Consider the following 15,600-nt stretch of genomic DNA (forward strand, 5'->3'; position numbering starts at 1 on the left):
CGATTGATTCAGTTTGTGGGGGGGAGAAGACCAGATTTGTGTTTTAAACTGCTCATTTTGTGTTTGTGATTGCGAAACTCACTTGGTCTGCTTTGCTGAAATTAAGTTTACTTTGCTGCTATCGTTGGTTTAAAATGGTGCACTTTGTGGAAGAAGCCCTGAAGTATATATATATATATATATATATATATATATATATATTTTAACTGACAGATGAAGACACACTGAAGGACAAAGTCAAGAACTACTATATATCGGGGTTCAACAAGCAAAAGTATTATTTAGAAAAGCTAGACCAAAGAGCAGATCGTGCTGTGAACAAAACAGTTCATTACAACATTGCGTGTCGTCATGACGTTTTAAAACGTCTGCAGTAAAAAATGATCTATTTAAAGAAATTAACACGCTTTAATGACATGCGGCCGCTTACAGCTGCCCAAAAAATAGTTCGGATCCTCGAATTGTGTGTTTTGTTGCATTTGTGAAGTGGAGAATAACTCGATGTTTCGCTCAATTTCAACAGGTCTCTAGTCAGATTACGTTTTTTTTGCATAAAGTGGGGTTGCTGTATCACTTAAAGCTATGACAAGCAGAGCCACATGAAAAATACATTTCAAGTTGTCTGCCCAATCATTAACGCTAACATCTGCAGGTAACCAGCAACGCTGACGTGATTACTACAGCGGGTCAGACACGATCATCTCGGTACGTAACTAATTAATTAGCATATTGCTAACCACAAGACTGTTCTCGCTTTAGCTAACGTTAGCCAAAAATGGGAACATTGATGCTCGGTTTCCGTGTGTAGTTTTCTTGGGTAACTTGTCATGCTAAGTTTGTAACCATGAAGTGATATCAACGCTCATGCACTTTGTGGCCGTGGGGTGAGTATATATTAAATCAACATGGCGGGGGGGATGTTCATACTCGTCTCTTAAACAGGAACACCCCGATGCGTAATTTACTATGTGAGTGGGTTTATAGCTAATACAGCTACTGGTAGGTAGTAAACTACAGTGGCCAGTATGTTACCAACTGCTGCTGCTGTGAGCACAGCGGAGGTGACATCACGCGTCTCCAACGCTGACAACCAGGCAGCCAACCGTTACTCCCCAGCGGTCAAGAAAATGACAGGGCAGAGCAGCGCGGCCATTAGCCAGACGTTATCAGAGTTTTAGGACGGTCTTCACGCAGACGATGCGGTGTAATTGTCTCTGATCGTGCTGTGGCTTACAGCTGTGTAAGGCACCTCTCCTCCCCCCCCCTCCCCCTTGACGTTGATCCTGCAAAACAAGGCAGCCTGCGTATTTATCCTGCCAATTCATGATGGTGTCGCTGCTGGACTACAGTGAGAAAATGGCCCATATGATCCACCGTACACTTGCAGTAAGTGCTGGAGTGGATAAATAAAAATCACCGCAACCTGCTCTGGTATGTAAAGCAAAGAAGCAGCTCAAATTGACACGATTTTGAGTTGACGCTGTTACGTGACGCTGATGCACACCCTGATTAATTTTTCGCTCGGCGATGTCTTCTTCATTCTACAGTAATATGCAATAGGCTACACGTGAACGGGCCTCCAAAGCGACGAAGATGGGATGCATCGGGGCTTGTCTGCAGAAAATAAGACGCAGGATGAAGCTGGAGCGGTTCAGAGAGCTGGGTCGACAGTATCCTGTCTTCTGCTTCCTGCTGCTGGCCTTGCTCTTGTCCACTGTGCTTTTAAACAGGTGAGTTACTGCTGCTCCATCAATGTTGTTTCACCAGTGACATCTCTGTCTCCCCTCTTTTGCTCCATATGTATGCTCTTGCATTGTTTTTACAGATATATACACATCATAATGGTGTTCTGGTCCTTCCTGGCTGGAGTGGTCACTTTCTACTGTTCTTTGGGGCCCGAGTCTCTGCTTCCAAACATTTTCGTCTCCATCAAACCAAAGACCAAGGCAAGTCAGAGAAGAAGAAATACTGAACAGAGTGGTTTGACGCACTGACACCACTGTATTTGTGATTCTGTGCCTCGATCGTAACGTGTGTGGTCTGTCTTTTGATTTGACCTTAGATAATAAATCTAAGGTTGATAGCTAATTCTGCAGAAAGAAAATGTGTGATGAAGTGTGTGTGTTAACACTCATGATACTATACTGATATTGAGTCTCTCCCAACTCAGTGACAGAGAAATTAAACATAAATTCTTCTCTCTTTGTTGTTATTGGATATATGCACTGATATTTGGTTGGACACAAAGTTCTTTATGATTCAGGCACTTTTGCAGCTGCAGAGAAAAGATGTTTTAGCGTTCTCATAAAAGCTCTTAATCTACTGTGTTAAACTCCTGCAGTCATATCAACAGGAGCTGTTTCCACTGGGCCACAGCTGTGCTGTCTGTGGAAAAATCAGATGCAAACGGCACAGGTGAGATACCTGGTTATGGCTGTATCGTGAACATATCATTTATGTCAACTAACTATCATTTATGTAAACTCTTGACGCCTGCTCACATAAGGGGGCACCCCAAAAGGCAAAAATAAGAAGAGCTAGGTTTACTGGAAAAAGATTTGTCTATATTAACCAGAGAAAGACTTTCTGTAAATCTGATATGCATTTGGTTTGTTTATATGTAGTTATGATGGTATTGTGCTGCCCTCTAGTGGTCAGAAAGGATGCCATTTTACTTTATGCATATTACTATGATTTTTATGTTTTTTATTGATGATTTTTTTTGTAATGTATTGATAGGCCGACTTTATTACTGGAAAACTATCAACCATGGCTTGACCTGAAAGTTCCCTCCAAGGTGGATGCTTCCCTTTCAGAGGTAATACATTCATGAATTAAACATATTGTTTAAAGTTATTATGAAATAAATAAATTGACCACATTATCTCATGGTCCTGTTTTGTTTTATGTTTTCAAGATTCTGGAGCTGGTTCTGGAAAACTTTGTGTATCCTTGGTATAGGTAAACAAATTTTTCTGTATGTTTTGCATGTCATGATATAAAATGAGATGATATAATGGATCACATGTAGTGACAGGTTTGACTCTATGGTGCTTCTTTTCAGAGACATCACGGATGATGAGGCATTTGTGGATGAGCTGAGGGTGACTTTGCGCTTTTTTGCAGCTGTGTTGGTTCGCCGAACCCAAAAGGTGACAAATTGAGACAGCATGGAGTTAAAAACCTTCTGAATGACTGAACATTAGCTTATTTTTAAAGGGTTTGTTTCTCTCAAAGGTGGATGTGGCATCCCTCATCACTAAAAAGCTTCTTAAAGTTTCCATGAAACACATTGAAATAATCAGCAAAGCAAGACAGAAAGGTATTCCTCATATGCGTCACCCACTTTTCAGTCTTTTCTTTGTGTTCACGACAAAGTGCGACGTGAGAAACCTCCCTGCTCTTTCGCCCTCCTCTGTAGTAAAGAACACGGAGCATCTTCAGCAAGCGGCCCTGGAGGAATACGGTCCTGACCTCCACGTAGCCCTTCGCAGTCGCAGAGATGAGCTCCTTTACCTAAGAAGGCTGACTGAGATGCTCTTTCCCTACATCCTGCCACCTAAGGCTTCAGACTGCAGGTAAGCCAGTTTCATTACAGGCGCTGCAGTGCCTCCATATATTTGCGAAGTCCGTCACGAAACACTACAGTGTCAGAAAAGTCTGAACAGCACTGACTCTATAAAAAAGTAGTGAAGGATCACTCTTTACTCTCTTATTTTCTTATTTCCTGCTGCCTTATCTCCTCGCTCCTCTCAGATCTCTTACTCTCCTGATAAGAGAAGTCTTGGCTGGTTCTGTCTTCCTTCCTTCAATGGACTACTTGGCTGATCCTGTGAGTGTAGACACATTAAAGGCAAATTTTGAATTTTGAATCCAAAACTGTTGTCAGTGGAAGACTTCTGCTAATACAGTCTGGGTTTTTGATATTTTTTATTTGTATTTATGTCAGTTATTTGCTACGACGAATGGAGGACAAAGATGTGGCCTTTGCAGAACATCAGAAGTACTTGGTGTTCTGCCTGATTTTTGTGAACTTACTGGCTACTGTTTTTTTCTTTCTTGCAGGACACAGTGAATCATTTACTTCTGATATTCATCGACAACTCCCCTGTAAGTGTGTGTTGAACTGTGGACTTGTGTGCACAGAAAGTTCCATATACATCCAGTGTGATTGTTGCCGCAGAATGCATGTAACTCATAGGTGAACACAATGACTGTGTTTTCTATCTGCTTTTGTCCCCTCAGCCTGAAGAAGCCACAGAGCCCTCTTCAACGTTGGTTCCTTTCCTGCAAAAGTATTCTGACACTCGCAGCAAAAAGCCCTCTGTAAGTGTTTCCTCTGATCAAGGGAATGTATTAATACATTGAAAATTTTAAAGCTGTAAAGCAGCCTTTTATCAAAGTCACCAGATGTTGTGTAAAAACATCTTGTACGTAATGTAATCACAATATGCACACTCACGGCGTTTTAGCCCTCCATATCAGATCTCACCAAGCTATATCTTTGACTAGTCTAAAGATCGCTGCCTTTGTTAACCTTTTCTGTTCTGTCTTCCTCTTCATGCTCCGTCTCTCTCGTCAGGTGCTGAAGCTGGAGTTGAAGGAGATCAGAGAACAGCAAGACCTTCTCTTTCGCTTCATGAACTTCCTGAAACAAGAAGGGGCCGTCCATGTGCTCCAGTTCTGCCTTGCAGTCGGTGAGTGTGTTTCGGAAGCTTCCAGCTGTCCTCAAAACGTGCTTAGGGTGATGCTTTTACGTAATTCAGGTTTTTAAATGTAAATTTAAAATTCTGAATGCTCTTCAAAATAAGTTTCACACTGTCTGTAATATTGACTGTCATGGATACCACAGTGGTGGATTCCTTCAGGGTCCTGAAACAATGCGATTGAGTTTTCTGACTCTTTTAACTTCTCAGAGGAATTCAACGATAGGATACTGTGCCCAGAGCTGTCTGACTCAGAAAAAATGATGCTTCATGAAGAGCTGAAGAAGATCTACGAGACCTACTGTTTGGACGAGAGCGTTGATAAAATCCGCTTTGACCCATTTATAGTGGAGGAAATACGCAACAGTATGTGACAGGGATCTTCCCAGAATCATATGATTACCTTCTGTCTCCCTGGGCCCTCGTTAACTGTATAACATGTATCTGGTTCTTGTTTTACTTCCCAGTTGCAGAGGGCCCTTATGCAGAGGTGGTGAAGCTGCAGACCATGAGGTGTTTGTTTGAAGCCTATGAGCATGTCCTGTCCCTCCTGGAGAATGTTTTCACCCCAATGTTTTGTCACAGTGATGAGGTTAGTGGCTCCACCAAAAAAAACGAAACATAAAATCACTCACCTCACTCTCACCTGGCGTGAAAACACCTGCCTGAGTCTCAAACCACCGAATGAAACACAGTCCTTTTAAAACCTTTCTCTTAGCACAGATTGAATGTTGATGTTAATTTGTTTACATCAGCAGTAACAAAATTATGTCTGCCAAATACTGCAGTCAGAGCTGGTTTGGACTTTATTGACTCTCATCTTCTGATCTCTCAGCAACCAACCACTATCAACTGTGTCATCAATACCAGACGCCCGAGTGGCCAATGAGCCCACGCTGGCGTTATGCCAAGCTGCCAAGCCGAATTTCACCCCTCAGAGGCTGTTTCATTGAATACAGCTGGGTGGACCAGTGCTCAGCTATTGTCCACAGCAGGCCACTGCCCTGCAGGAATAGCGTGTCTGGAAAATAATGAAATTATTTGATATTTTGACTGTGGTTCCTTCTTTCAAATAAACAGTGCAGTCATGATTATTATGAAAGTATAAAAGATCAGTCAGAAAGATCAAAAAAGATCAAGTCATATCTTTCTTTCTCTGGTGTTGCTTATATACTGACTTGGCTATGTTTAGTTGACCTGAAATTTAAAGACCTTTTCTTTCCTTCTTTCCATGTCATTCTTCAGTACTTCCGCCAGCTTCTGAGAGGGGCCGAGTCCCCTGCCAGGAACTCCAGGATGAGCAGGTAATTTTCTTTTTACTAATATTTGTGTTTATGTGTAACAAAATAAAAGCTTTGCCCATAACTTTTACTGGTATATTGATCCATCAGTTGGAATGGGACAATTTACAGCTGACTTGATAATGTAGCCACAGAAAGGAAGTAAAACACAGAACGCCGCACCGATAGTTTATTTATTTTTTTGCAGAACATTGATGGGTGTGTCTCCACCCACATGCAACCCAAATTCCTTTAACCTTTCTGAATTTCACTGATAGTTTATTAAACTTTTTTCAGTGTGCACAACCTTCTGTATCCCAATAGCCACTGCATTATGAGGGCAGAATATAGTATGTGCCAGTTGCATCAAATTAAAGTATGAATTCACTTTCAGTTTTGTCTTAATACAGCTTTAAAAAGCTGTAAATTAACAATGAAAAATAAAGGAGTTTTTTTTACTTTGCAGTATACTGAAACTTAAAATAGTGAAGTGAGCTGAGCGCAGGGATCGACTGTCATGTTTCTGTCACGGGGTGTGGTGTGTATGCGGCCATGGGGCCCCTGCCACTAACTCCTTGTACATATTGTTCCAGAAATAGCCTCAGTATGGATGACATTCGGTGAGTATAAGGCATCAGTGTTCTGATCAAACCGGTGGCTGGCTGAGCAGTGCTGCTGCACGCAAAATACAAACGACATGTCATTATTTCCTGCCTGGTCTACGGAGGAACATGCTGCCATTTGTTTTTAACAAATTCGTTGTGGTCTGAGCCCAGAGCAATCAGGGCTTCAGTTCAGCGAGCACTAGTTGATAATGTGATGATAATGTACAATTTTGTTGTTAATCTAATTTAACCCCCAAATATGTTTTTTATTTGGAGCCTTTGCAGTAAATGCAAATGAGAGAAGATTGGAAAAGGCGACCTTTAATCAGCTAATCGTGTTAATCATAGCATGAGTCGTCATTAATCATATGTTAATCAAGCTAATCAAGGATCATGCTGCTGAACACATGCAAAATAAAATCTTAGTTTTCAAAGGTTTGGGCTCTATTTTATTTTCCTGTTAAATTTTGAAAAACAGAATGAAACATCAGGGGAACTTCAGGAAGGATGTTGGTTGTTTTTATGTTTCAGTTTGTGGTTAAGAAGGCAATCAAAGCAGTTTCCAGAGCAGCATGAATTATGCCTCTCAAATCAGATAGAGGAGATAGCAGATAATGGCTTTTACTGGCACTCGTAAACACCTACTGGGAGCCTCAACTCCCTCCATGTCTGCAGTTCAGTAACCCCCCTTCCGCTCTGCTCGTTTGTCCGCCCTATACTCCATCTCTGTAATGCCACCACCGTGCTGTGTCTGTGACTGTGTGTCCAATCTGATTCTGTAACCACCACACTGCCTGCCCTGGTATGGTCCACGGTCCTCTCCCTCCTCTTGCCCGTGGGGAACGTGACCCTGTTCTGCTTATAGTTCCTGGGACTGGAGCCCCGAGTCCCCATCCTCACTGTTCACCGCCTCTGGCAGCTCTTCACCTGCATCTTTTAACTCCCTCCATGCCCAGTCCACGTTCACAACTTTCCCATACGGCTCGCTATCCCACCGCCACTCATCACCCAAGTAAGTCAGGGTCCATGCGTGTGTCACAGTGTGATGTCATGCTGTCCACTTTCCCCCTCCGTGACCCCAGTCCCAACCAGACGTCTGCATGGTGTGACCGATGCATGGGATCCTGTTTTTATTTGTCATGTATCCTCCTTCCAACATTTTTGTGTTGTTTAACCTAAAGACTTGCCTATGGTTTTTGACAATGCAGTTACTTTTCAATTTTGAGTTTCTCATGTATTGGATATATCACCATGTGTCATATGGTGATTTTTATGTCACTTAATCTAACAGGCACTCACACAGAGCGCCTGTGATGTTGTGTGCCTGCTCTGGTTGACTGGTAACTGATCATGCAACATATATGCTGTCATTAAACTTTGTGATCCCCTTCAAACTAGATATCACTGCTGTGTGCTGTGTTTGCTTTTGGCCTTTAAACAAGAACCCAGGCATTTCATTGTGAGATGGCTGCAATGTGACATTTCTGGCTTCGGGTTTGGCTACCTTAGCTTTTTTCTCCCCGTTGTACAGTCATGACACCTGTGCTCAGTACGCTGCCCCTCGCTTTCCCCTGGTCTCCTCCGAAGTTCCTGCTTTGTCACTCCTCTCAAGTTGCATGCGCTTTGCTGAAGCCATGCGCATATCATCCACCACGCATTGTCTAACAACCTCCCCGTTTGGCCACCAGGAACACTTCCAAGAGGGGCGAGTCCTTCGGGATCAGCCGCATTGGCAGCAAGATCAAAGGAGTGTTCAAGAGCACAACCATGGAAGGAGCCATGCTGCCATCCTATGGGCTGGTGGAAGGAGAAGACGATATGGTGAGACTGATGTGAAGATGTTCTGAGTGCTCATTTTTAGGTGATTTAAAGGGTTTGTTATAATTCTGGTAGGGTGATAGTTTTGTGTAGTTAAGATTTAAACATGAATTAAATTGTGCAACCCTCTTTCTAACATGTCTCTGAGTCACGCTGCATGTTTGTTTGTTTGTCCTGTTTTGTTTTTCTTTACCAATAAAATTACTGCCAAAGGTAAAATTAAAACTGAAGCACTCCTCTACACTATCACGGCAGTCACCACTTGGTGGCGTTGGTGAGTAACGAAAGGAAAGCAAAACTTTTCAGCAAGTCTCCCATGTGTTAAAAGTGTGGGGTTTTCCATTTTGATGGTATCACACTTTTCAGGCTTGGATCTTTGCTGTCTGGCTTCCCAGCATTCACTTAATTCCAGAAAGTGATTCAGCTGCTCTGAGGGACTAGTTGGCGTGTGTAACGCAGTACTTTGAATGTTTTGCAAAACATTTTCTGTTGTGACACTGTTGTAAGTAAGTATATACAGTTGTCTCTTGCTCCATTGAGTTCTGTTGCTTCATCAGAGAAAGAAAAAGACTCTGTTGGATGAGGGTGTGTGCTTTGCTTGACCTTAACTTCTCTGACTTCTTTCCATTCAAGGTGGAGGAAGCCATGATGGTGCTGGAGGATGACTCGCCCATGGAAGCAGCCTCCACCCCCAGTACCCCCCGAAACCTGTCAGCCTGGAACATCACCATCCCATACATTGATTTCTATGATGACGATGTGAAGAGGGAGAGGATTCCTGTGTTCTGTATCGATGTAGAGCGCAATGACCGGAAGGCGGGTGAGGCTCAGCAGGCCTGTTGTTATTTCTCATTTCCTTTCACTGAGATAGGTCATTGTACTTTGCTGCCTGACATTTTAGAGTAAGCTGTGGACTTGCTATCCTGTAATCTTAGTTTTAGTAGTATTGCTCTATAGCATTACATATTTATGTGTGAAAAAGCCCCAATCGGAGTTTAAAAGTAACATAAATAAATAAACGTACAAGTCATATTTCAGTTTCTCTTCTAACTCTCAGCAAGAAAATAAATTAGCAAATTCAACTTCTTTTTAAATAGAAAGTGTAGTACTATGACAGATGAGAATCTTACAGTCACTTGGATTTCAGTCAAATTGATAAAAATCAAAATGAAAGAATAAACCTAAGTGACTGCTGCCAAGCTTAGTGACAATTGTATAACGTGAATAAGGATCTGAACTTCAGTCACCTCTCACTTCCTGTTGGAGCTTCCAACATGCATAGTTTAGGAGTGATGCTAAGTGATAGTGGGTTATTCAACTTACTGTATGTTTTCCCTGTTTGTGCTTGTCTGCAGTGGGACATGAGACTGAGCACTGGTCTGTGTACAGAAGATATCTGGAGTTCTATGTCCTTGAATCAAAGCTCACTGAGTTTCACGGTAAAGTCTCTTCATATCGTTGCTTTAGTTTGTACTGGAGAGCCCATGCACTGATATGTTTTCATTTACTGTCATGAGGGAGGAATTACCTGAACCAGATTCCAGAGGATTCATAGAACGTTATGTCCAAGGGAACCTTTAATTTAGGAGCCAGGTTGAGGAGCCTGCATAGGAAATCGCTTAAAGGTTTTGTTCCTGTCAAAGTAAAAGAAAGCCTCCACTTTGAATTATTTTTTCATGGTTCTTTTTGTTTTTTTGTTTTTTTATCTCACACCCTCTGCAGGTTCATTTCCAGATGCACAGTTGCCTTCAAAGAGAATAATCGGTCCCAAGAACTACGAGTTCCTAACATCAAAGCGGGAGGAGTTCCAGGAGTACCTTCAGGTAGATGTCTTCAGATCACAGGACACTGGGGACTGTTGATGGATCTTGAAATAAGCCAGAATTTACCAAGAAACCACTCATTGTGTGATGTTGTTGTGCAGAGAGATGAAGATTACTTACACGCACAGCTGTGACTGCAATCTCTGAAGGTTGACTTATTTGCCAAGAGATTGCATGAGTGTTATTTGAACGTGCCAGTCTTGCACCATACACTGCACAGTTCAAATGTAAAGTCTCAGGTCTAATATCCTTTGTAATCTGCGAAGTAGAAAGTAACATAGTCACCCAGATATTCTTGAATGAGGAAGATGCCGCTTTTACTGGTTATCTGAAATTACAGAGTAATAGTGAAAGATTCACTTCTGTAATTTGTCTCTCTCTCTCTCTCACACACACTCACACACACACACACACACACACACACAACCACATGCACTGCTCCAGACTAATCTTTCCACTCAATGCGCCTGAGCGCCCAGACAAAGATCTCAAATGTTGAGCATTTGTTCACGGAACGCCACACGTCCAGTTTCAGAAAATGAAAAACGATCATTATGGAATTGTGAAGAACAAAGTGGAAAGTATGTCAGGACCACAAGCAATTCAAAACACTCTTTCAGATGGAGAAGAAATGATCTCTTTGTCTCTGTCTGTCGCAAGGGCAGCTGCAGCTTGTGAAAACACTTTTCAGACTATAAACTTTATGTTGCAGTTGTGATTAGTATCCACTTTTTTTTTAGCGAGGGCTCTCCAGCAAGATTTGAGAAACATTTATGCGGGAGAAACTGCAGATGGTTTCTCCTTTGAGATTTATTTTTTGAAACACTGAGTTTTCAACAGCTGACCTTGAAACACATTATTAAATGGTCCCTGCCAGTAATTTTTGCTATGTTTGCCATCTGGTTTAGCATGTTAATATGCTAACATTTGTATTAAGCACAGAGTAACTGAAGTTGATAGGAATGTTGTTAATTTTGCAGCAGTTTGGTCATAAACCGCAGTATTGCACAAATTCAAGTTTTGACCTGTTAGTAAAACTCATCCTTCACAGCTAAAGGGCAGTACAAAAATATACTGTGATAATATCTCACAGTAAGTCTGTGTGCTGACTGTTAATGTCATACTACTTCAACTACTTTGAAGGCTGTGGTAAATGATCCTTTATAATGAAAACTCTTGATCGTAAAAAGCATACAGCTATGATTCTTCGAAAACTACAGTCTTTGTATTTAAAAAGTGAGTAAACATCCGTCGTTGAATGTGTGCACATGGCAACCAGAGTATCCTGATATTCCACTACAGAAGAACATAAATAAACATCAAATGTGTTTCCATTGCAGAAACTCCTGCAGCACCCGGAGCTGAGTAACAGCCAGCTCCTCGCCGACTTCCTGTCCCCTCATAGCATGGAGTCTCAGTTCCTGGACAAGATGTTGCCCGATGTGAACCTGGGTACAGTATGAGTGTGACCAAGGGCAGTGTGATGGATTATGTTTGAACATGTCGAAAATGTTTGGGCAGAATGGACCTTGGGTTTCAGTGAAAAGATGTTTGTGTTTCAGACAAAAGCAACGTGACTTATCACTGAGACAAAGTATTTATGTTTCACAGGGAAAATCATTAAGTCAGTTCCCAGCAAACTGATAAAAGAGGTGAGAAATGATCTCTTTTAGTTGTGCGTGTGTGTGTGTGTGAGAGAGAAAGAGAGTGGTCTGGGAATGCTCCGCTTTCTACAATACTTATGTTTTTCATCAGACCACTTTAAATTTTATTCTCTTCTGTATTTCTCAGAACCTTGGCAGTCCATGAAATATTTTTATGTAAGAAATCCATGTGGAAGAGAAAACTCGCTGTCATTGTGACTTACGTATCGTGCCTTTTTGTTCTCTCTGCCAGAAAGGGCAGCACCTGGAGCCCTTCATACAGTCCTTCTTCAACTCCTGTGAATCTCCCAAACCCAAACCCAGCCGCCCTGAGCTCACCATCCTAAGCCCCACCTCCGAAAACGATAAAAAGGTGGGGGATCCAAATCTTCTTCATGCTCTTTTTCTCTTGCTCTCTTTTTGCGAGGAGTGTTATCATCTTATCCTCCTCCGTCCTCCCCTGATGAGCACAGTTTCTTTAATAGTTGCTTGCACTTGAGGGTTAAGTGGTGTGTTGTTACTGTAATGTCAGTTTTTGGTTGTGGTGTAATGGTATTCCATCTGTCGAGTTCAACTGGACCTTTGAAAAGTAAAGCGACATTTCAGATGCATCTTATCAGCGAGTGTTTTGTTAGTTCAATTCAATTCAATTTCAATTCAATTTTTCGTTGGAGTACAATGCATTTTTTGAAGTTGAAATAAATGAAACTTTTGGCCCTGATTTGGCTCCATAAGGTTCCACCGAGAGAAAATTTGAGAAAATTTGACTATTTAAAATACAAAATCTTTATCTGTTGTGACATTCACTGATATTCATACCCCCCTTTGGTTTACAAAAAAGGCTTTGAACTTTTAGCTTTTTAGCTTTCGTGTTTTCACTTTACCAGAAACTTAACTGTGATATCATTAGACTCTCCTGGAGTTTTGTTCATTAGGAACAAAATGCAGCGATGAACACAATTAATCTCTTGTCATACACTTTGAAAGATTTTTGTTGCAAGATTCAAACTGTTTACCTCAGCAGAGCTCTGTCAGTCATTCAGAGTTTAGTAGTAGAACATCAGCATGATGGTCTTAAATGGTCGTCAGTCTTTAAATGGATGTAAATCCTTCCCTCCTAGCTCTTCAATGACCTCTTCAAAAACAACGCCAACCGATCAGACCTGACTGAGAAGAGACACAATCAGAATTATTTTATGGAAATGATCACTGTTGAAGGGGTGTATGACTACTTAATGTATGTGAGTAAGTAAGTTTATTTATTTCTACATGTTCACAATTTGTTATGCATCACATTCATTTTAGTATTTAATGCATTGTGTTGCTCAGTGGAGTTGTGTATTTGGATTAAACTGAGGGATGATTTGTCCCACTGAATTGCTCTCCTTGTAATTCAAGGTCATCTTGCCTTGCGTTGTATATAGATTTTATCGGTTTTAAAATTTATAGGAAAAATAATAATTATAATAATAAATACCACTAAATACAAAATGAAATATAAAATAATCAAATTCTCTCTTTCATGTATAAATGCCAGTCATTGATATGTGATAGCTTTATGACACCATTACTGTAAAATCAAAGGTAAATATCACATGCACAGTTTTATGTACAGTAGCTAAACTAACACCATCAAATTTGTGGGAGATCTGCATTATGGTTATGATGATTTATTTGTTTGAAAGGTACGTTGTAATTTGCAGTAATCATATTTGTCTTCATGGTTGTCAGGCCGAGTCGTCTTCCACATCCCCGACTGGCTGCACCACCTGCTAATGACCGGCAGGATCCTGTTCAAGAACACACTGGAAGCCTACACTGATTACTACCTTCAGTATAAACTGAACCAGGTGGTCCAGGAGCACCGGCTGGTCTCGCTCATCACTCTGCTTAGAGGTACACTGTAGTTTATTCAGAAATGTTCACCTGAATGTAATGTAATGTGAGCGTGGTGGTGGTGATCTTCTTGTCAAGTAAAAAATATCTGTTTACTCCTTTAAACACACTAATTTAACGAGGTGAAATGATGTGTGCCATGTTTGCCCTTCCAGACACAGTTTTCTGTGAGAGCAGTCCACCCCGCCCGGCTCAGGACAAGCAGAGGAGGGCGAAGAAGACATTTGAGGAGATGATGACCTATATTCCAGGTAGTCATGAAATTCTTCCAAGTGTTGTTGTGTAATGTGCACTCCACCTTACTGCCAGATGTTCCCATTTTTCACAAGACAAACAGATGTGGAAACGAGTGTTGAGTTTTTTTTTGTGTAGCCTGGGAAAATCAGAAACCATTTGTCTTTAGACTTCCTGGGGAAATGTATCGGAGAAGAGGCCAAGTATGAAGGAGTACGTCTTCTCTTCGATGGACTGCAACAGCCAGTTCTGAACAAACAGGTACACACACACACACACACTAACAAGACAAAAACCTGAGAGAAGATGTGATGGGTGAAGTGCGAGTGAATTTGAGTCTGTTTCCCTCCTGTATAAATCTACACACTCTGTAACATGGAATGTGTCAGCCACAATCCAAAATTATTAGTAAAATGTAGTTTGATTGATGTTCAATTTTACTGCAATTCAGAATTAATATATGCTTGCATTTTTGCATTGAAAGGTCAGTGGCCTTGGTGCTTTTCATCTTTCCCCCCTGCTTTTTGTCTTCCTCAGCTCACGTATGTGCTGTTGGACATCGCCATTCAAGAACTTTTCCCTGAGTTAAACAAGGTAAACAGATGCTAGAAATATAGTTTCTGATTATCCATCTCTCTGTCCATTCATCCATCCCTGTCTTGAAGATTGTGAAAGAAGTTCAGATTTGTGTTTCCAGACTTCAGTTTCAGGTGTCTTGCTGTAAATCAGGAAGAAAATGACAAGCTTACTTTGCTGGCAAATGAAATCGTTTGTGGTTCCAAAGATGGAAACCTTAGCTTCTTTTATTTGTTTATTTATTTAGTTTGATTTTCTCAGTGTGTATGTGATATTTTAGCTATACAGAGCATTTATGGATCTTATGACTAGACAACAAAGAAGATTTGTTTTTGTACTTACTCTGTGTTTTTGCATCCACAGCAGGTACAGAAGGAAACCTCTGTGATGGCTCCATGGATGTAAAACAGTTACATGAACACAAACTGACATTTTTATGAGGCACTGAACTAAAACTTTACTACTGCAGAGACTTTTGTTGCTGTGGTTACCTGAAAGTAACGTGTAGACCACATGCAGTCACAGGTATTGCATCTGATCTGGATACCTGCCACAGCAAGAAGAGGAAACACCAGGCTTTGCTGTCTGTATGTCATTTACTTTTTAAAATAAATTATATAAATACAAAACAGCGTTCATTGTGTAATTACAGAATCAAAATGAGAAATTTTAACTCCAAGAGTCTTAATATTTTTTAAATTGTTGCTGATTTTCTTGTTTGAAAAAAGAAAGGAAAAAAAAAAATCATATCCAGGACATAGGGGACAGGGTGGGGGCTTGGTAGACGTAGCATCCAGGCTCAGTATGCCGTAGTATTTCAGAGAATTGTCTGTTCTGATTTGGCTGGTAGGTGACAGTTTCTAGTAAGTGAACAATTCTGACAAGAATTGATGTTTCAGTGGTTTAGCTCAAACCTTTTAGTTTGTACTTTTAGACTGATGTAGTCCTGCCAAAAAGTCCCACTTCCTTCTACCAGCTGTTGGGTGTATACATGTTGGCTAGCAATATGAGTGGTGGGA

At 41.1% G+C, this 15,600-nt stretch overlaps 1 protein-coding gene across 8 annotated transcripts; it reads left to right on the forward strand.

The window, feature by feature from the left end:
* Window positions 1-67: 67 nt before the first annotated feature.
* Window positions 68-15,210, forward strand: LOC124072518 (sorting nexin-14-like). 8 transcript variants are annotated; one of them, XM_046413998.1, is made up of 33 exons: window positions 68-163; window positions 653-705; window positions 1,237-1,431; window positions 1,548-1,730; window positions 1,826-1,946; window positions 2,342-2,415; window positions 2,740-2,818; window positions 2,918-2,961; window positions 3,065-3,152; window positions 3,238-3,322; window positions 3,422-3,578; window positions 3,757-3,832; window positions 4,066-4,110; window positions 4,246-4,326; window positions 4,583-4,697; window positions 4,917-5,072; window positions 5,174-5,298; window positions 5,952-6,010; window positions 6,580-6,606; window positions 7,457-7,603; window positions 8,280-8,412; window positions 9,043-9,229; window positions 9,765-9,848; window positions 10,132-10,232; window positions 11,573-11,684; window positions 11,844-11,884; window positions 12,129-12,248; window positions 12,997-13,120; window positions 13,607-13,771; window positions 13,927-14,022; window positions 14,175-14,266; window positions 14,543-14,599; window positions 14,945-15,210. In XM_046413998.1, the coding sequence occupies exons 4-33, from the start codon at window positions 1,594-1,596 to the stop codon at window positions 14,984-14,986; spliced, it is 2,970 nt and encodes a 989-aa protein (XP_046269954.1). In that variant the 5' UTR covers window positions 68-163; window positions 653-705; window positions 1,237-1,431; window positions 1,548-1,593; the 3' UTR covers window positions 14,987-15,210. The 8 variants fall into 8 exon arrangements, with proteins under 8 accessions (XP_046269954.1, XP_046269957.1, XP_046269955.1 ...); XM_046414001.1 differs by having other exon boundaries at window positions 1,300-1,431; XM_046413999.1 differs by lacking the exon at window positions 68-163 and having other exon boundaries at window positions 251-705; window positions 1,300-1,431.
* Window positions 15,211-15,600: the final 390 nt, after the last annotated feature.

Source organism: Scatophagus argus, chromosome 15 (assembly GCF_020382885.2).
Source record: "Scatophagus argus isolate fScaArg1 chromosome 15, fScaArg1.pri, whole genome shotgun sequence".
Classification (NCBI taxonomy): domain Eukaryota; kingdom Metazoa; phylum Chordata; class Actinopteri; family Scatophagidae; genus Scatophagus; species Scatophagus argus.